This window comes from Octopus bimaculoides, chromosome Z (assembly GCF_046866305.1).
Source record: "Octopus bimaculoides isolate indiv1 chromosome Z, ASM4686630v1, whole genome shotgun sequence".
NCBI lineage: Eukaryota > Metazoa > Mollusca > Cephalopoda > Octopoda > Octopodidae > Octopus > Octopus bimaculoides.
This window is the reverse complement of record NC_142944.1, coordinates 10,566,263-10,585,524: the sequence shown is the minus strand read 5'-3', so window position 1 is coordinate 10,585,524 and position 19,262 is coordinate 10,566,263. Positions and strand designations below refer to the sequence as shown.

The following is a 19,262-nucleotide window of genomic DNA, read 5'->3' as shown; positions in this document are numbered from 1 at the left end:
CAGTCTTGAAATGAGCTTGTTTCATGGAAGACATATGCCACAAAAAATTATTGTTTCTCTGCCTAAGGATTTTACCCAAGAAAAATCATGGAAGAAATGTAATTCTATTTTTCAAAATATGGAGCAAGTTTTCATATGTCCTCAAAAGATGAGTTGGAGAAAGCCCTTGTTTTTATATGGAAATATGTGTCTATCATTTAAGTAAAGTCTGTGCATGTGGCATGAAGACAGGTAGAGTTCATATGCTACATGTTTTTCCTCAGAATGATGCCACAGTTTATGATAAAAAAAAACAACCCCAATGGTCAGGGTATGATGCATTGGTATAAACACTGATTTGTGGTCACTTTAGCCATGTGACCCCCACTATAGGGTAGGTTGTGAGTGTGGTGAGGATCTGCAACAACATGTAGATGAATGGGGTCTGCATGGACTTTCAGATCTTTATAAAAGCTGAAGACTATAAAGATACCCTGGATTCATGTTCCATTGATGGGTGTAAAGAAGAAGCTGATGAGAATGGTAGGTTGGAGCAGAAAACCTAGTTGCTACATGTGCACACATGTTGTAGTAAAGACTTCTTGAGAGTTTTCTATGCAGAAGAAGGAAAAAAAAAGTAAAAGAGCAGACAGCAGAAGTTTTGACAACAGTAGGCCCCTGAGGTTGTTGCTGGTGTTATTTGCTACCCACTTTCTTTCTTTTTGTTTGGTTTTGTTTTTCTTTTTCTCACAAGATAATCCTAATGGATCCACCACCACCACCACCACCACTACCTTCAACAGACCATCTTTTGCTCACATGGTGAGCTAGAGGAAGATCTTGATATAAACCAATTCCTTGGAAGCAGCGTATCGCAAAAAGAAAACGTCACTTTTAGTTTTTATTCTGTTCCTCTTATATTTAGTTTTTGTATTTGGTTTGCAAGATTTTTTATGTGATTTCTTGTGTTGAAGCATATTCTGTTGTGTCTGGGGAGAGTCATCTTCTTATTGTGCCTTGAAATTTAACACACTCACCGGTAAAATTTCCACTTATTTCTTATTTTTATTTTCCTAAAATTTTCGTTGCGTCTTGCAACCTTTTCAATAGTCAAGTGTGTTAAATTTTAAGGCACAATAAGAAAATGACTCTCCCCAGACACAACAGAACTCTTATATTTATTTATTCATATTCTTTGCTGTCTGTAGTCACACTGACTAGCTGACAATGGTTCTGAACTATTAACTACACACCATCCCACATTGTTGTCATCTCTTCTTATACCATCCTTGCAAATAATCAAACCATTTTCTGTATTTCTCCTCGTTAGGTGAAACTTATGAATATCCCCTGTTAGTCTGAGTGCTTCATGGTATCATCTTCAATTTCTGTATCTTTCTGTCTTTCTCCCGGAGATCACCTTCATTTCCTTTGAATATCCCTATTCTATAATTCATTCCAGACATTGTTCATATGTTTATCGCTAATCTCATGTTTCTTTGATTTTTAGCACAAATCTACTCTTCTCTTTGATTTTGTTGAATTCCTGTTGTATTCTTGTATCAATTTAACTCACTGTCTTTTATTACCACCCACAAATGCTATACAATGTACTGGCACCATCTTTCCTCTTTTTATTATGAATATACCAAGGCAGTGAGCTGGCAGAATTTCTGGTGCATCAGACAAGATGTTTAGTTGTATTTCTTCTGGTTCTTTACACTCTGAGTTCAAATTATGCTGAGCTCTGCTTCACCTTTCATCCTTCTGGGGTTGATAAAATAAAGTGCCTGTCAAGTACTTTGGTTGATGTATTCAATTTGTCTCTTCCTCTTAAAATTGCTGGCTTCATGACAAAATTAGAAAGAATTGTGAGAATATCACAGTTTTAGTCCTGAATTCCAAGTCTTTGACTTCACCAAGGAAACAAACAGTCATAACTAAAGAATTCATCTGGTTGCCATCGTTCTGACTAGTTTGAGATCATTCATAAAAAAAGAAAAAGATGCTCCATTCATATTCAATTCTTGTCTTTTACAAGGTTGACATCATTGATACAAAATATAAAACAAGAAGGTGATGCACTGCCATCTTGGAAAATCCTTGTTCTTCTTTGAATTTTGCCAAGTACTTCTTCTCATGTTGTCAATTCAGTCTTTTGTAAATGCATAACAACGAACTCTATCATGTTATTAGCTAAACCAAATAGTTTCATGTGTTTCCCTATCTAAGGACAAAGTACCATATTGTATGTATTTTATAATCTAAATTTGTATCTAAATTGATATTAATTGTTGGTAAGGATACCATATTTTGTTATGCGACCATAATGTACTACCAGGTATATTAAAGGATTCTAAATCAATAGTGTGCCTCACCAGTGTTAGCAGTGCTATTAAATCATATAAAATGTAGTAACACATGAGTGCTGGCTCTAATTTCTATAGAAAATCTGTAGAGATACACTTTAAAACTAAATTGTATGTCTTCTGTACCAAGCGTTCAGTGTTGATTGCTTGCTCATTGCTCTACACCTGACCATTTATCTCTCTCTCTCTCTTTGTTTTTATGACGGCCTTTCCATTCATCAGCGATTCATTCTAGTTAGTATTTACTGTGGAAGTGAATGCGGAAGTAAAAGATATCAACCACATTTCTTTTGCTGGATCCTTTAAGAATAAAATACTTTCCCCATTCAGCATCCATGCAATTAGCATTTCTTTATCATTCAAGAACATATGTCTGTTATCTTTTACTTGTTTCAGTCATTGGACTGTGGCCATGCTGGGGCACCACCTTGAAGGGTTTTAGTTGAACAAATCAATCCCAGTATATCTTTTATCTTTTACTTGTTTCACTCATTGGACTGTGGCCATACTGGTGCACCACCTTGAAGGGTTTTAGCTGAACAAATCAATCCCAGTATATCTTTTATCTTTTACTTGTTTCACTCATTGAACTGTGGCCATGCTGGGGCACCACCTGGAAGGGTTTTAGTTGAACAAATCAATCCCAGTATATCTTTTATCTTTTACTTGTTTCACTCATTGGACTGTGGCCATGCTGGGGCACCACCTTGAAGGGTTTTAGTTGAACAAATCAATCCCAGTATATCTTTTATCTTTTACTTGTTTCAGTCATTGGACTGTGGCCATGCTGGGGCACCACCTTGAAGGGTTTTAGCTGAACAAATCAATCCCAGTATATCTTTTATCTTTTACTTGTTTCAGTCATTGCACTGTGGCCATGCTGGGGCACCACATTGAAGGGTTTTAGTTGAACAAATAAATCCCACTATATCTTTTATCTTTTACTTGTTTCAGTCATTGCACTGTGGCCATGCTGGGGCACCACCTTGAAGGGCTTTAGTTGAACAAATCAATCCCAGTATATCTTTTATCTTTTACTTGTTTCACTCATTGGACTGTGGCCATGCTGGGGCACCACTTTGAAGGGTTTTAGTTGAACAAATCAATCCCAGTATATCTTTTATCTTTTACTTGTTTCAGTCATTGGTCTGTGGCCATGCTGGGGCACCACCTTGAAGGGTAGTTAGACAAATCCACACCGGTACTTATTTTTTCTAAAGTATGGCACTTACTTTATCAGTTCTTTTGCTGAACTGCCAAGTTATGGGAGCATAAACAAGCCAACAATGGCTGGAAAGTGGTAGTGAAGGTCAAACACAAACATAAAGATAAATACTCACCTCCACCCCATATTGAATGATTCCGGTCTGGAGACTTATATTCAGGTCTTCAAGTTTCTGTATAAACAATACGATAATTGTTGAACTTCTTCAGCTTATCAAAAGCCCAATGCCTGTGGAAACATCAATCACAATCATAAAAACCATGCACTGCTAGTAAGAGAAACTCCTCTCTGCTCATTAGAATGTTTGACCCTTCGGCCCTTTGGCAATTCGTATCACCCTGTGAAATGCAATGCTTATTCACATTGGTTTGAATTAATCCTGCATTATTTTGTCGTCTAGAGATTTCAGTGATGTGACAGTATATTTTTTAGGCTAACCTTGTTGGGTAGGTGTTAGAGGCTGTATCTGGTCAGTTGGAACATAAAGCATACAGACTATTTTGGCTGGATATGCTAAAGGATTAAGGAAAACAGTTCTTTATGGCTTGATTGCCAGAAATTAGCAAAAATCAATTATGTGTTGGTTGAAATAAATCATATATATAAATATAAAGTAATAAAATGAAAATAAAATATACATATAAATATATAAATACTACAATGATAAATAAATAGATAAATAAATATATAAACAATAAAAAATGGTCCACACAGCTTCTTAAAAATTTTTTTAAAAAATGGTATATTAAGTTTTAAAATAGTATTACAAAATCTGGAACTTAAGAATTAAATATTAAGAGATATGAAATTTCCAAGAAACCCTAAAGGTTGGAGGATTAAAAAGTTTTAAATATTAAAAGTTAACATTGAAATTAACAGCTGGAAATAAAAAATTTAAAATCAAAAGTAATTGAGTATTGAAAAAATCCAAAATTCCAAAGTGAAAAGTAAATAAAATAAATTTTATTTTTTCCTGGTCCATGATTTATTAATCATTCGAACCATTTAAACTTACCTGTTTCTGAACTTCCCTGTAAGATTTGTTGAAGTGTTCTTCATATTATTTATGTTCTGCTTCCCATCCCAGTTCACTATACTTCCACATTAATTTCAATTATCATTTGTATTCTTTTCTCCAAACACCTCTAGCATTTTTCTTTTCTACCATAGATTATTCTTAAAATGATAAATAAAATAATGAAAAAACATTTGTTGCTTCTTATATTGTTCAATGCCATCTCATTTGATAAAATTTATACTTGCAGCTCTCTGAATGTTTGTTTTTGGCTCTTTGTTAGTGATAATATAACGACTCCATTAATCTTCTTTGTAATCTCATTTAGCCAACTTCTTTCAACATTTTAAATGAATTGTGCCCATCAAAGCCATTGTTTTTCTTAATTTTAGCTGTCTGTGTCACTTCATCATTAACACTTCATCATTGTTACTTAATTCATTGTCACTCTTCATAAGTACTTATCTTTTCCTCTGCTGTTTTTCATCTCCTCTACAGTTCCATTCTTTGTTTGTTTATCATCACTGTATTATTTTATTTCATCTTCACCATTCTTCTGTTCCTTATGCAAAGCCACTTTTTCCCCCTCATTATTTATTCAAGTCCTAATTCATTCAAATATCCATTTTTTCCATAATTTCCTTAGCTTGGTCACAAACACCTTGTTCCAGTGCATCAAATATTCCTTTCTTTCCACTCTGAATATAATCTCTGCCTGCATCCCTCCCCATCTCTCTCTCTCTTTCCCCTTTCTCTGTAATTTCATCTTGATTTACTGGGTTACTTCGATAAGATTTTATAGCAACTAGATTCATCTCTTTATTCTGTTCAGGAGACAATCCTATGTCTAAGGCATTCAGAACTCAAATGAGGACTTGATCCGAGAGCTTGATTCATGGTTGGATGAATTTCTTAGCATGCCATTACTAGCTTATATCTTCTGAATTATGTGTCTGTCAATGTAGCACCTATTGAATCCTCTCAGTAACACCAAAGAATGTCAAATACCTGTCTATGCTGGGCAATTGTGTATTAGTTGAGAGGAAGCTCTATCTGTTGGCACAGAGGTGAAATTTGAGCTCGGAAACACAAAGAGCCAAATTGCATAACATCTTACCTGAAACGTTAGTAATTCTGTCAGTCATCCACCCACTTTGACCTAAAGGTGAGATGAAGTTACCTTCTTGAGTCAATCTGATTCATAAGGGCCAGTTTCCTGGTTCCCATGGTGTATATATTCCCCACCTGGACAGGATGCTGGTCTGGCACAGAGTTACCGATTTTTCCCAGTTGAGTGGACTAGTACGATGTGAAATGGAGTGTTTTACTCAAAAACACAACATGTCATTGCCCGGTCTAGGAATTGAAACCACAATCTTATGATCATGAATCCAACACCCCTAACCACTAAGCCACATGCTTCCACTCACTCTGACCTAGTACTTTACCAATTCCAAAAGGATGAAAGGCAAAGTTGACCTTGGCAAGAATTTTGTCCAAGAGCACAAAGTATTAGAATAAATTTATGGTAGTCTATCAGAAACTTTAACATCACTACCAATTCCCATCAACTGCACCAATTTCACCATTCTTGGAAGATCTGAAAAATATTATGAACATTGTCACTTCTTTGGATAAATACTATATTTTATCTTTTACATGTTCCAATCATTAAACTTGCAGCCATGCTGGAGCACCATCTTAAAGGATTTGGTTGAACAAATCAGCCACAGTACTTTTTTTTTTTTAAAGCATGGTATTTATTTCATTGCTCTCATTTTGCCAATTTGCTAAGTCACGGGAATGTAAACAAGCCAAAACCAGTTATCAGGTAGCAGTGGGCAACAAAGGCAATCACACACACACACACACACACACATGTGCGCATGCACATACACACATATATACAATGGGCTTCTTTCAGTTTCCATTTACCGAATCTACTCACAAGGCTTTGGTTTTGACCTGAAGCTATAGTAGTAGAAAACACTTGCCCAAGGTGCTGCATGATGGGATTGAACTTGAAACCATGTGTTTCAGAAGCAAACTTCTTACCATGCAGCAGTGTCTGTGCCTATAGCAAAACATTTACAATAGTTTCTTAATTACGTGGCTGCCGTATCTAATTATTAGTTGTTGTTTCAAATCAATTATTGAAAACAATATACAATATCTTGTACAGTAATTGCTAATCTTGGCCCATATTTTGTTGTCAATGTCATCATTACTATTGTTACAGTAATTCCCAAAAGCAAATCAGTATCAGCTTCATCATCATCATCGCCATCATCATCATCATCACCACCATCACCACCATCATCATTGTCATCATCATCATCATCATCATCACCATCTCCATCACCATCATCATCATCATCATCATTGTCGTCATCGTCATCATCAGTATCACCATCATCATCATCATCATCACCATCATCATCATCATCATTGTCGTCGTCATCATCATCAGTATCACCATCATCATCATCATCATCATTGTCGTCGTCATCATCATCAGTATCACCATCATCATCATCATCATCATCATCATCATCATCACCATCATCATCATCGTCATCATCATCATCATCACCATCATCATCACCATCATCATCATCATCATCATCATCATCATCATCATCATCACCATCTCCATCACCATCATCATCATCATCATTGTCGTCATCATCATCATCAGTATCACCATCATCATCATCATCATCATCATCATCATCATCATCATCATCATTGTCGTCATCGTCATCATCAGTATCACCATCATCATCATCATCATCATCACCACCATCATCATCATCATCATCATTGTCGTCATCGTCATCATCAGTATCACCATCATCATCATCACCATCATTATTATTGGGTTATATTTTACATTATTTAATTTTCCAATTATAATATATATATATATATATATATATATATATATATATATGTATATATATTACAATTCTCATCAATTTTTGTTTGTAATTTCAAATTTCTTTGTTTCCTTGGAAACTATAGATATTTATTCTATGTATTTTCATATTTCATTTGTTTTAAATATTTTCAAAATTTACATTGTATTATATTATATTACACTGTGTATTACATTTTTTCATATTGCATTCATTTTATCCCAGTCTTTCATGTATTGAGCAATTAAAGTTAATCATGGTTGGATGTCTTGTGGATGTCTCATCATCATCATCGTTTAACGTCCATTTTCCATGCTGGCATGGGTTGGATGGTTTGACTGGGGACTGGCAAGCCAGGAGGCTGCCCCAGGCACCAGTCTTATCTGGCAATGTTTCTACAGCTGGATGCCCTTCCTAATGCCAGCCACTCTGAGAGTGTAGTGGTTGCTTTTTACGTGCCACCAGCATGGGAACCAGTCAGGGGGCACTGGCATTGACCTCATTTTGGTGGTCCTTTTTACATGCTACCAGCATGGGGAGCCGGTCAGGTGGCACTGGCATCACCTACGGTTGAATGGTGCTTATTACATTCCACCAGCATGGGTGCCAGTCAGGTGGCACTGGCATCAGCCAAAACTACAGTTTCCATTTTGATTTCAATCTTGATTTGTTTTTGATGGTGATTTTTGTTTTACTTGACTCTCTAGGTCTTCTCAAGCATAGCGTATCGCCCAATGATTCAAAAGTACTTTTAAAATGGACTGGTTATGTGACACTGGTATAGCCTATGGTTGTGATCTCACTTTACTTGCCAGGTCTTCTCAATCACAGCATATCGCCAAAGGTCTCAGTATATCTTTATAGGTTCAGTTGTAACTGTGTCGCCTTGAGGTTTGCTTCCTAACCACCTGGTTCCAGTGTTCAGTCCCACTGTGTGACACCTTGGGCAAGTGACTTCTACTATAGCCCCAGACAGGTCAAAGCCTTGTCAGTGGATTTGGTAGAAGGAAACTGATAAAAGCCCATGATCATGTGATCACATGACTGACCATTACTGGTTATAATGTGCTTTGCATCGTTTTAGCTTTCGAATGACGCCACCCCAATGGCTAGGCATGCAGGCCAACATTCCTCCCCTTTTCGGAAAAAGGGACTGAAGCAACATGAAAGGAAGTGTTTTGCTCAAGAACACAATGCATCACCCAGTCTGGGAATCAAACACATGATCTAGTAATCTATGACTGCCTAACCACTTGGCCATGCACCTTCACTGGATGCCCATCATCTGGGTATGTGTATGTGTGTGCATGTGTGTGTGTATATACATATATATATATATATATATATATATATATATATATATATATATATATATATATATATATGTTGTTGTACTTGGGGATGGTCATATTGCCAGTTTAGCCAATAAAAACACACGCAATGTATATTTGGTGTTAATTTGCTTCAGCTTTATATTACATTAATCTTAAAGCTGAAGCAAATTAACACCAAATATACAGTGCGTGTGTTTTTATTGGCTAAACTGGCAATATGACCATCCCCAAGTACAACAACATCTGTTTCAACACACGATTTCACATAAAAAATCTTGCAAAACAAATATATATATATATATATATATATATATGTATATATATATTTATAATATATATTATATATATATATAATGAATGAGAGAAATGGAAAATGGATTTAGTAAGTATCTTTATTCAGCACAACAATTGCGTTTTGACCCATCTTGTATCTGTCCCTTACAGGTGGGATATACTACACCTGATTGTGTTGCATCCATCAGTGCTGGCTTTGTCTCATCAGGTGTTTAGTCACGTGATGGATGCAGCACAACTAGATGTACTGTATTCCACCTGTGAAGGACAGATGCAGGATGAGTTGTGCTGAATAAAGATTCTTGCTAAATCCGTTTTCTGTTTTCCTCATTTATTATTAAACTCAACAAACACTGTAGAACTTTTGATGTAGATCCAGTGACAATTATATCTTAACTGTGCATGACATCAGCTAATCTAAACGGTGAAAGTGGTCTAATCAGAATACTACCAGACATATACTCAGTGTCCAAATAATTACCTATATATATTATATTATATTATATTATATTATATTATATTATATTATATTATATTATATTATATTACATTACATTACATTATATTATATATATATATATATATATATATATATATATATATACGTACATTTGCCATGATAGATCGTTAGCCACTAAACCTTTTTTATTTTCTCTCTCTGCTTACTTCTGTATTCCTTTCTGTTGAAGAGCGTAGGCTCGAAACATTAAAGACATTTTCACTTCCTGAGCGTTAAACTAATACATCTGTTTGTTGTTTATACACCTGCCTTCGTCTTTTGTTTTTTTTTTCGTAAATTCTCACTATTGGAATTTCTATGCTGATAGAACCCATGACGAAGCTCTCCAAGACATGAACTATAGCTAAGACATTTTTATTTTTATATATTATCCCTTCTTGCTCTGCTCCCCTTCCCCCCCCACCCCGTTTCTCTGTCCATACATTTCTTCCCTTCCGTATCTCTGTTCTGTCTTAAATCCATGATTATTTATGTATTTCTTTTCTCTACCTCACCCAAGTTATCGCCTTCCCCTCTACTCTCTTGAAGTTATGCTCCCCAACCCAAACCTGTCTGAAATTTTGTCTCTCCTCGCTTTAGAAATTACGATTTAGCTCTCATTTCTGTTACCGATTTAAGCATTTAATCTAATGGTTTAAACACTGCTGTGTTTCTTTCAAATTTTTTTTCTAAGAACCCAAGGACTTTGACCAGCATGATGTACTACTGCCTGTTTCTCTCTCTCTCTCTCTCTGAATCACTACTTTCTTTCCCCCACTTCCCCTTCGACTCGTACGTGTCCCCAAACCTATTATAACCAGTTCACTTTCCAACTTCATCCCAATTCGTATTTGGAATTTCTATGCTGATAAAACCCACGACAAAGCTCTCTTAGCTTGCGGTACGCCTGATCTCCCACTCCCTCCACCAGTACCGGAAGTTTAGATCATCTTCCATCCCTAGCTGTCTCCCGCGAACACTGCTAGTGACCTTATACCACCATCCCCTCTTATCGACCATATAGCGCATAAAGATTGGGTAGTATATGAAGGTTGTAGGTATTGTTTTGTTTATGAATTCTGCCAAATGCAAGCTTTCTTTTCAGGTACACGACACTGCTTTCCCCCATCCCAGGGTCACACGGGCCCACTCCTCTGGCACCCACTCCTCCCACACTGTCAGGATTGGCACTCTCAACGTCAGCACCCTGAAAGGTAGGTCTGGTGAAATTGTTGAGATGCTTGAACGGCGATGCGTAGATCTGTGCTGCATCCAAGAAGTAAGATGGAGAGGAGGTTCTGCGAGGTTCCTCACAGGCAAAGAACACAGGTACAAGATTTTCTGAGCAGGGAACACTGACAGGGTCAGGGGCGTAGGAATACTTCTAGCAGAGAAATGGGTTGATAAGGTAATCGAGGTAATTAGAGTATGTGACAGAGTACTTAAGATTAGACTAGTGCTTCATCATAGGCTAGCTACTGTCATCTCAGCCTATGCTCCTCAACCGGGGCTACCGGATGGTCTGAAAGACCAATTCTATGACACCCTCTTGCAAACTACCTCGTCGACAAGTGACAGGGACCTTCTCTTTGTGGCTGGTGACTTCAATGGTCATGTCGGACGTCGTGCTGGAGTCTTCCATGGCATACATGGAGGCTATGGCTTCGGTTCCCGCAACGAGGAGGGAACCAGACTGCTGGAGTTCTGTGATGCAACTGATCTTATGGTTTGCAATACCAACTTCAGGAAACCTGCCTGTCACCTAGTCACCTACCGATCCGGCAGACGCTCTAGCCAAATTGACTACATCCTCGCCAGAAATAGGGAAAGAGGGCGGCTTATAAATGCCAAAACCTTCCCTGGCGAAGAATGTACACCCCAACACAAATTAGTGGTTAGCGACTTCAGGATCAAGGCAAAATGGGTGCCCAGAAGTAGACCGGCTTGGAGGAGAAGGGTGTGGAAGCTTAAAGACCCTGCAAATGGACAGAGACTTAGAGACATGTTACTCGAAGCATTTGATGAAATAGAAGGGGATATAGCATCATACAACGTGGAAGACAATTGGAGATTTCTGCAGGACAACCTGCTGAGAGCCACCAACCAGATCTGTGGCTGGGGTAAAATCCCCTCTCGACCTAGAGTAACGTGGTGGTGGAACAAGGAGATAGACAGGGCTATTAGACAAAAGAAACAGGCTTGGAAAGACTGGAAGAACGGTGGTAGCAGGGAATTGTACCAATCTGCCAGAAGGGAAGCTAGGTGACAAGTTTATTTAGCCAGAGGGGAAGCAAATAAGAAAAGATTTGCCAATGTTCTGTGCCTTGAGGACCAAAGACTTGAGGTATTTCGTGTTGCAAGACAGTGTAGGAGAGAGAATAGTGATGTCGTAGGAGAGAAATGTGTTCGCATGGATGATGGTACGCTTGCATTAAATGAGGATGCAAAGAAAGAGGTCTGGAGATGCCACTACGATAGATTGCTTAATAAAGAGAATGAATGGGAGAAAGAGAGTCTGCCGTATGTCGACCCAACAGAGGGACCAGCTATCCGAGTTGACAGTACCATGGTAGATAAAGCAATTAAGAGTATGAAGACAGAGAAAGCCCCCGGCCCATCAAGAATCACTGCAGAGATGCTCAAAATATCTGGCAGTGTCGGCTATAACCTAGTCACCCGTATTATGAACCAGGTGATACATGAAGGAGCCATACCCAATGACTGGTGTAGCAGCACCATAGTCAACTGCTACAAAGGTAAAGGTGACACTTTAGATACAAATAATTACAAAGGCATCAAGTTATTAGATCAAGTTATGAAAGTCACGGAGAGGGTCATAGCTCAACTAATTAGGGAGCGAATCAATTTAGATGAGATGCAGTTTGGGTTTGTTCCAGGAAAAAGCACCACTGACGCCATATTTCTTGTAAGACAGCTGCAGGAGAAATACCTAGCCAAGGATAAACCTCTGTACCTAGCTTTCGTTGACATGGAGAAAGCCTTTGACAGGGTCCCCCGATCCCTTTTCTGGTGGTCAATGAGGAAACTTGGGATAGAAGAATGGTTAGTGAGAGCTGTGCGAGCCATGTACAGAGATGCTGTCAGTAAGGTGAGGGTTGGAAATGAGTACAGTAATAAATTCCAGGTAGAGGTAGGGGTTCACCAAGGTTCTGTCCTCAGCCCCCTCCTATTTATCATAGTCCTCCAGGCGATCACAAAGGAATTCAAGACAGGATGCCCCCTGGAGCTCCTCTATGCTGATGACCTTGCACTAATTGCGGAGTCACTATCAGAACTAGAGAAGTTTCAGGTGTGGAAGTAAGGACTAGAATTGAAGGGCCTTAGAGTCAACCTAGCTAAAACCAAAATCCTAATAAGTAGGAAGGCAGATAAAACACAAACCCCTTCAGGTAGATGGCCCAGCTCAGTATGTAGAAAAGGAGTAGGTAGTAACTCTATAAGATGTACCCAGTGCAAGCTATGGACACATAAGAGGTGCAGCAATATCAAAGGCAGGTTAACTAGGAAGTTAGTTTTTGTATGTGGCAGATGTTCAGGTGCAATAAACAGGAAACAACTTCTGTCTCATTCCAGGAAGAAAAACTAGAGGTAGTTGATAGCTTCCACTATCTGGGTGACCAAGTTAGTAGTGGGGGTGGGTGCGCTGAAAGTGTAGCTAGTAGAATAAGAATAGCCTGGGCAAAGTTCAGAGAGCTCTTACCTCTGCTGGCGACAAAGGGACTCTCACTCAGAGTAAAAGGCAGACTGTATGACGCATGTGTACGAACAGCCATGCTACATGGCAGTGAAACATGGGCTGTGACTGCTGAGGACATGTGTAAGCTCGTAAGGAATGAAGCCAGTATGCTCTGCTGGATGTGTAATGTCAGTGTGCATACCCGACAGAGTGTAAGTATCTTGAGAGGAAAGCTGAACATAAGAAGCATCAGTCGTGGTGTGCAAGAGAGGCGATTGCGCTGGTATGGACATGTGGTGAGAATGGATGAGGATAGCTGCGTGAAAATGTGCCACACCCTAACAGTTGAGGGAACCCATGGAAGAGGTAGGCCCAGAAAGACCTGGGCTGAGGTGGTGAGGCAAGACTTTCGAACATTGGGCCTCACCGAGGCGATGACTTCTGACCGAGACCTTTGGAAATGTGCTGTGCATGTGAGAAGACCCGGCAAGCCAAGTGAGACCTAAATCCAAGGCCTCTGCCAGGGGTGTAGCCAGCCTACTCATGCGTACCTTTCCTACATTGGACACTAAACTCCGCTTGCAAAGACTTGTTGAGGCAAGTGAAATTGAACTAAATTCGACGACTGGCACCCGTGCCAACGTCATCTCTTTCATTGGACACGAAACTCAGCTTGCGAAGACTTATTGGGGCAAGCGAATAGCGAAATCGGGATAGCACCTGTGCCCAGCATCACCTTTCTGGCACTTGTGCCCGTGACATGTGTAAGGATTTTCGACCGAGATCGTTGCCAGTGCCCCTGGACTGGCTCTTGTGCGGGTGGCACATAAAATGCACCATTTTGAGCGTGGCCATTACCAGTACCGCCTGACTGGCCTTCATGCGGGTGACACGTAAAAGCACCCACTACACTCTCTGAGTGGTTGGTGTTAGGATGGGCATCCAGCTGTAGAAACTCTGCCAAATCAGATTGGAGCCTGGTGTAGCCATCTGGTTTCATCAGTCCTCAGTCAAATCGTCCAACCCATGCTAGCATGGAAAGCGGACATTAAACGATGATGATGATGATGATATACATACATACATATTCATATATATATATATATATATATATATATATATATATATATATACATACATATAAGGTTGAGTAAAAAGTAAGCACCATTTTAAACCATGTAGAAATTGTACTGGATTTTTGCAGAATTTTTTTTGAATTTTTTTAAAACATTTTTTTTGCATGTGTCTGACAATGCAAACATAGACTTGCCCAAATGTATCAATAGATTAACATTGATATTTTTTTCACCCTTGTTACAATCATTTGAATTGGAACTGTCAAAGTGCAATATTTGAGCAAGTTTTCTATTCAACTTCAGAAAGGATGTAAAGCAGCTGAAACTGCTTGCAATATCAATGAAACGTTTGGTGAGGAAATGACCAGTGAGTGGTCAGCTTGTAAATGGTTTAAATGATTTTGCAGTGGAGACCTGAGCTTTGAAGATTGTGAGTGTAGTGGACACCCATCTGTCATCGATGATGTTCAATTAAAGACCATCTTTTTTGAAAGATCCACGTAAAGCCACTCAAGAACTGGCAAAAGAACTTCAAGTTAGCCAGAAAACTGCTTGCAACTATTTGCATGTGATCAGAAAATTAAAAAAGCTTGACAAATGGGTGCCACACAATTTTAATGAAAATCAGAAAATGCACAGATATGAAATTTGCTCGTCACTTCTTTTCCGAAACCAGACTGATCCATTTCTCGACCATATTGTAACTTGTGATGAAAAGTGGATTCTGCACACAAAAAAAAACAACAAAAAACAAAAGAAAACACAGTCTTTTCAGTGGTTGGACCAAAATTAAGCACCGAATACCTTCCCTAAACCCAAGCTCTTCTAAAAGAAGGTTATAGTCACTGTTCCGTGGTGTACTGCTAGTCTCATCCACTATAACTTCTTAAAACCGGAAAAAACCATTACTACAGAAATATATTGCCATGAAGTTGCCAAAATGAAGGAAAAACTGCTACTCTTTTGTCCCAGAATGGTCAACAGAAGAGGGCCAATCATTCTTCATGACTATGCTTAACTAATTTCACTAATGATGTTCCAGAAGTTGAGGGAACTTGGCTACGAAGTTATTCCCCACCCAGCTTATTCCTCAGACCTTTCTCCTACCGACTACCACTTTTTCAAGCACCTTGACGGTTTCCTGTGAAAGAAGGAGTTCAAAAATCAAACCGATGTTGAAAGTGTGTTCAAAGAGTTCATCAGCTCCAGAACTCCAGATTTTATGTTACCGGAATATACAAACTGTAACTCGTTGGTAGAAATGTGTTGATCGTAATGGTATTTACTTTGATGAGTAAAATTTCTGCATTGTTGAAATATATTGAGATGAATTTCATGTTTCAAATTTCAAACCGTTGCTTACTTTTTACTCAGCCTGATATATATATCATCATCATCATCATCATCATCATCATCATCATCATCATCATCATCATCTTCATCGTTTAGCATCCGCTTTCCATGCTAGCATGTGTTGGACGATTTGACAGAGGACTGGTGAACCAGATGGCTACACCAGGCTCCAATCTGATTTGGCAGAGTTTCTACAGCTGAATGCCCTTCCTAACGCCAACTGCTCCCAGAGTGTAGTGGGTGCTTTTACGTGCCACTGGCACGATGGCCAGTCAAGCAGTACTGGCAACAATCTCGCTCGAAATGGTGTATATTACATGCCACCTACACAGGAGCCAGTCCAGCGGCACTGGCAACGATCTCGCTTGAATGTCTTTACGTGTGCCACCGAGACAAGTGCCAGGAAGGCAATGCTGGGCACAGGTGCCATCACGATTTCACTTTCGCTTGCCCAACAGGTCTTCACAAGCCGAGTTTCGTGTCCAGTGAAGGAGACGACGTATATATATGTATATATACACACACACACACACACACACACACACACACACACACACACACACACACACACACACACACACACACATACATACACACACACACATGCAGACATAAAAGGCCTTTCAACTATAAGACAACATTAAGACAGGACACGAGCAGTTGTAATGCTTTTCATATTAGATAGACATGTAAGGAATTTCCTATCAAAAATTCTTCGGAGAAAAACTATATAATTTTACGTTATATAATTTTACTGTGTGAAGATTTCTAATAGGAAATTCCTGACACGTCTATCTAACATGTAATTTGTTGGGATTCCTATTAGCAAATGAAACATGTGTAATGGTGTACAAATGATACCAAAAAATTTCTACTTTCCTGTTTTGTAATATGCATGCACACACACACACATGTGCACACACACACATATGCACACACACACATACATATGTGCACACACATACATATGTATATATATATATATATATATATATATATATATATATATATATATATATATATATACATGTATGTATGTGTGTGTGTGTGTGCATGTGTGTGTACGTATGTATGCATGTATGTATGTGTGTTTGTTTCACATCCCGCTTGACAAGTGATGTTGGTTTGTTTACATCCTTGTAACTTTATGGTGCAGCAAAAGAGCCTGATGGAATAAGTAACAGACTTATATAAAAAAAGTAAGTATTGTGGTCAGTTTGTTTGACAAAGCCCTTAAATGCAGTTCCCCACCTCCAGCATGGTCGTTGTTCATTGATTACCTGAAACAAGTGAGAAACAGAAGAAGAAACTAATTGCCATAATTTCATTTGTTTTTATAGGAAACCTGAAGAACCAGAGATCCAAAGATTATTCCCAAATGCCAAGATACAACATGTTCCAAATGCTGGACATTGGCTACACTCTGAAAAACCAAAAGAATTTTTAGCTGCAGTTAATTCTTTTTTAGAAACTTTACAAAATTAGATAATTACAAGTAATAGTTATTTTCTTTTTTAAATAAAACGTGAGAAGCATTTTATTATTACACCTTATAAGATAACTAAAGAAACAAGAATTTTTGATATTTGATACAATTCCCAAGAATTTAAGAAATCTCAAAAAAAAAATGGTTTGTACTGTAATTAAAACAAAGTGGAAATAAGATCTTTTATTTATTCAACAGTTCTCAATACATAATTTCCGGGAAAGAAATATGGCTTTAAATTTCAATTATGAAAATAAAACTTTATTTATTTTGTTTTTCTTTATGTAGTTTCTTTTGTGTTTTAATTTTGTAAATTTTGCTTTTATTTTCTAAGACAGAATCACAATGAAAGAAACGTTTATTTACTTTTGGAATACAATATTATTTTCATTGGCGGTGATTCAGCAAAAGAGACTGATAAAATAAATTCCAGACATTAATGTAAAGACTGAGATCATTCTGTGTCAATTGGAACGAAAAAAAAAAAAAAAAAATCAAAGTAATGCCCTAATATGACCATAGTCCAATGACTAGAACAGGTAAAAAATAAAAGACAGATATTGGTTTTTTTATATTTTCTCCTGGTCAGTTTTTATGAAGTGTACCTGTAGGATTGAAGAGATTTAGAGCTGTATCTATTCAATGACAGTAAGGTGTGATTTGCAGGCAATTTTGCTGCTATTTCTGGCAGGCTGTGTGGCCACAACAGTGCAGCATTTATCCAGTTTTTGTCTTCATGGTTTCCTGTACGTTAACTGAAAGAATAAATGGTGCAGTTCACATGGAAGTTAAATTTTTAAAAGAATGTTTTGAAGTTAGAATATATTCTTTTATTTTTTACTTGTTTCAGTCATTTGACTGCAGCCATGCTGGAGCACTGCCTTTAGTTGAACAAATTGACCCCAGGACTTATTCTTTGTAAGCCTAGTACTTATTCTATTGGATTCTTTTGTTGAACCACTAAGTGACAGGGACGTAAACACACCATCGGTTGTCAAGTGATGGTGGGGAAACAAGCACAGCCCCCCCCCCCCCCACACACACATATGTGATGGGCTTCTTTCAGTTTCTGTCTACCAAACCCCCACACAAGGCTTTTGGTCGGCCTGAGGCTATAGTAAAAGACACATGCCCAAGGTGTCAAGCAGTGGAACTAAACCCAGAACAATGTGGTTGGGAAGCGAGCTTCTTATCACACAGCAACATTTACTTATCTTATTTTTAAAATCATACTCAAGTTTCATAAATTTATGAAATACCACATTTTTCAAGACAATCAAGCATTAATATGAATTTTCTAAGCCTAAAATTATATTTAAAAAAATCCAGTTGTGCACCTGCAAGAATTACTAGTTGTGAGTTTTGTTCTAGTTTTCATATGATAGGATAGTTTATCCTCTTCATGCTATCATCATCATCATCATTATCATCATCATCATCATTATCATCATCTTCATTATTTAACATCTGTTTTCCATGCTGGCATGGGTTGGACAGCAAACCTGAAGGCTGCACCAGGCTCCAATCTGATCTTGCAAGGTTTCTACAGATGGATGCCCTTCCTAACACCAACCACTCTGAGAGTGTAGTGGGTGCTTTTACGTGCCACCAACATGGGAGCCAGTTGGGTGGCACTGGCATCGGCCATATTTGGATGATACTTTTTACGTGCTACTGGCACAGGAGCCAGTTAACACAAGGGGCTGGCATCGACCACGTTTGGATGGTGCTTTTTACGTGCCACCAGCACAGGGAACCAGTCAGGCAGCACTGGCTATATTATTCACATTATCTTGCATTTAAGAATAAAACTATTTCCTTATTTATATTGTTATATTTCGGGAGGGTCAGTTTTTTTTTTTGTTTTTTTTTTTTGCCAAATAAACACACGCACTATATATCTGCTCTGCAATTCAGATTTATTATTGTTCTTATTTTTATTGTCCTTTGTCTGGAAAATCTTTCATCACACATCTGTGACCTCTTCAGTGACTCTCCATCTCATGTGTCTTCTCTT

The 19,262-nt window shown here is 38.2% G+C and overlaps 1 protein-coding gene across 1 annotated transcript in view; it reads left to right on the top strand.

Annotated features, from left to right (window-relative positions):
* The window catches only part of LOC106873611 (sn-1-specific diacylglycerol lipase ABHD11), a 229,817-nt gene extending 212,289 nt beyond the window's left edge, over positions 1-17,528 (top strand). Inside the window, exon 6 of the mRNA XM_052973734.2 lies at positions 17,100-17,528. Coding sequence (XP_052829694.1) covers positions 17,100-17,244 — 145 coding nt within the window. The 3' untranslated portion in view covers positions 17,245-17,528. The remainder of the gene's footprint in view (positions 1-17,099) is intronic.
* Positions 17,529-19,262: the final 1,734 nt, after the last annotated feature.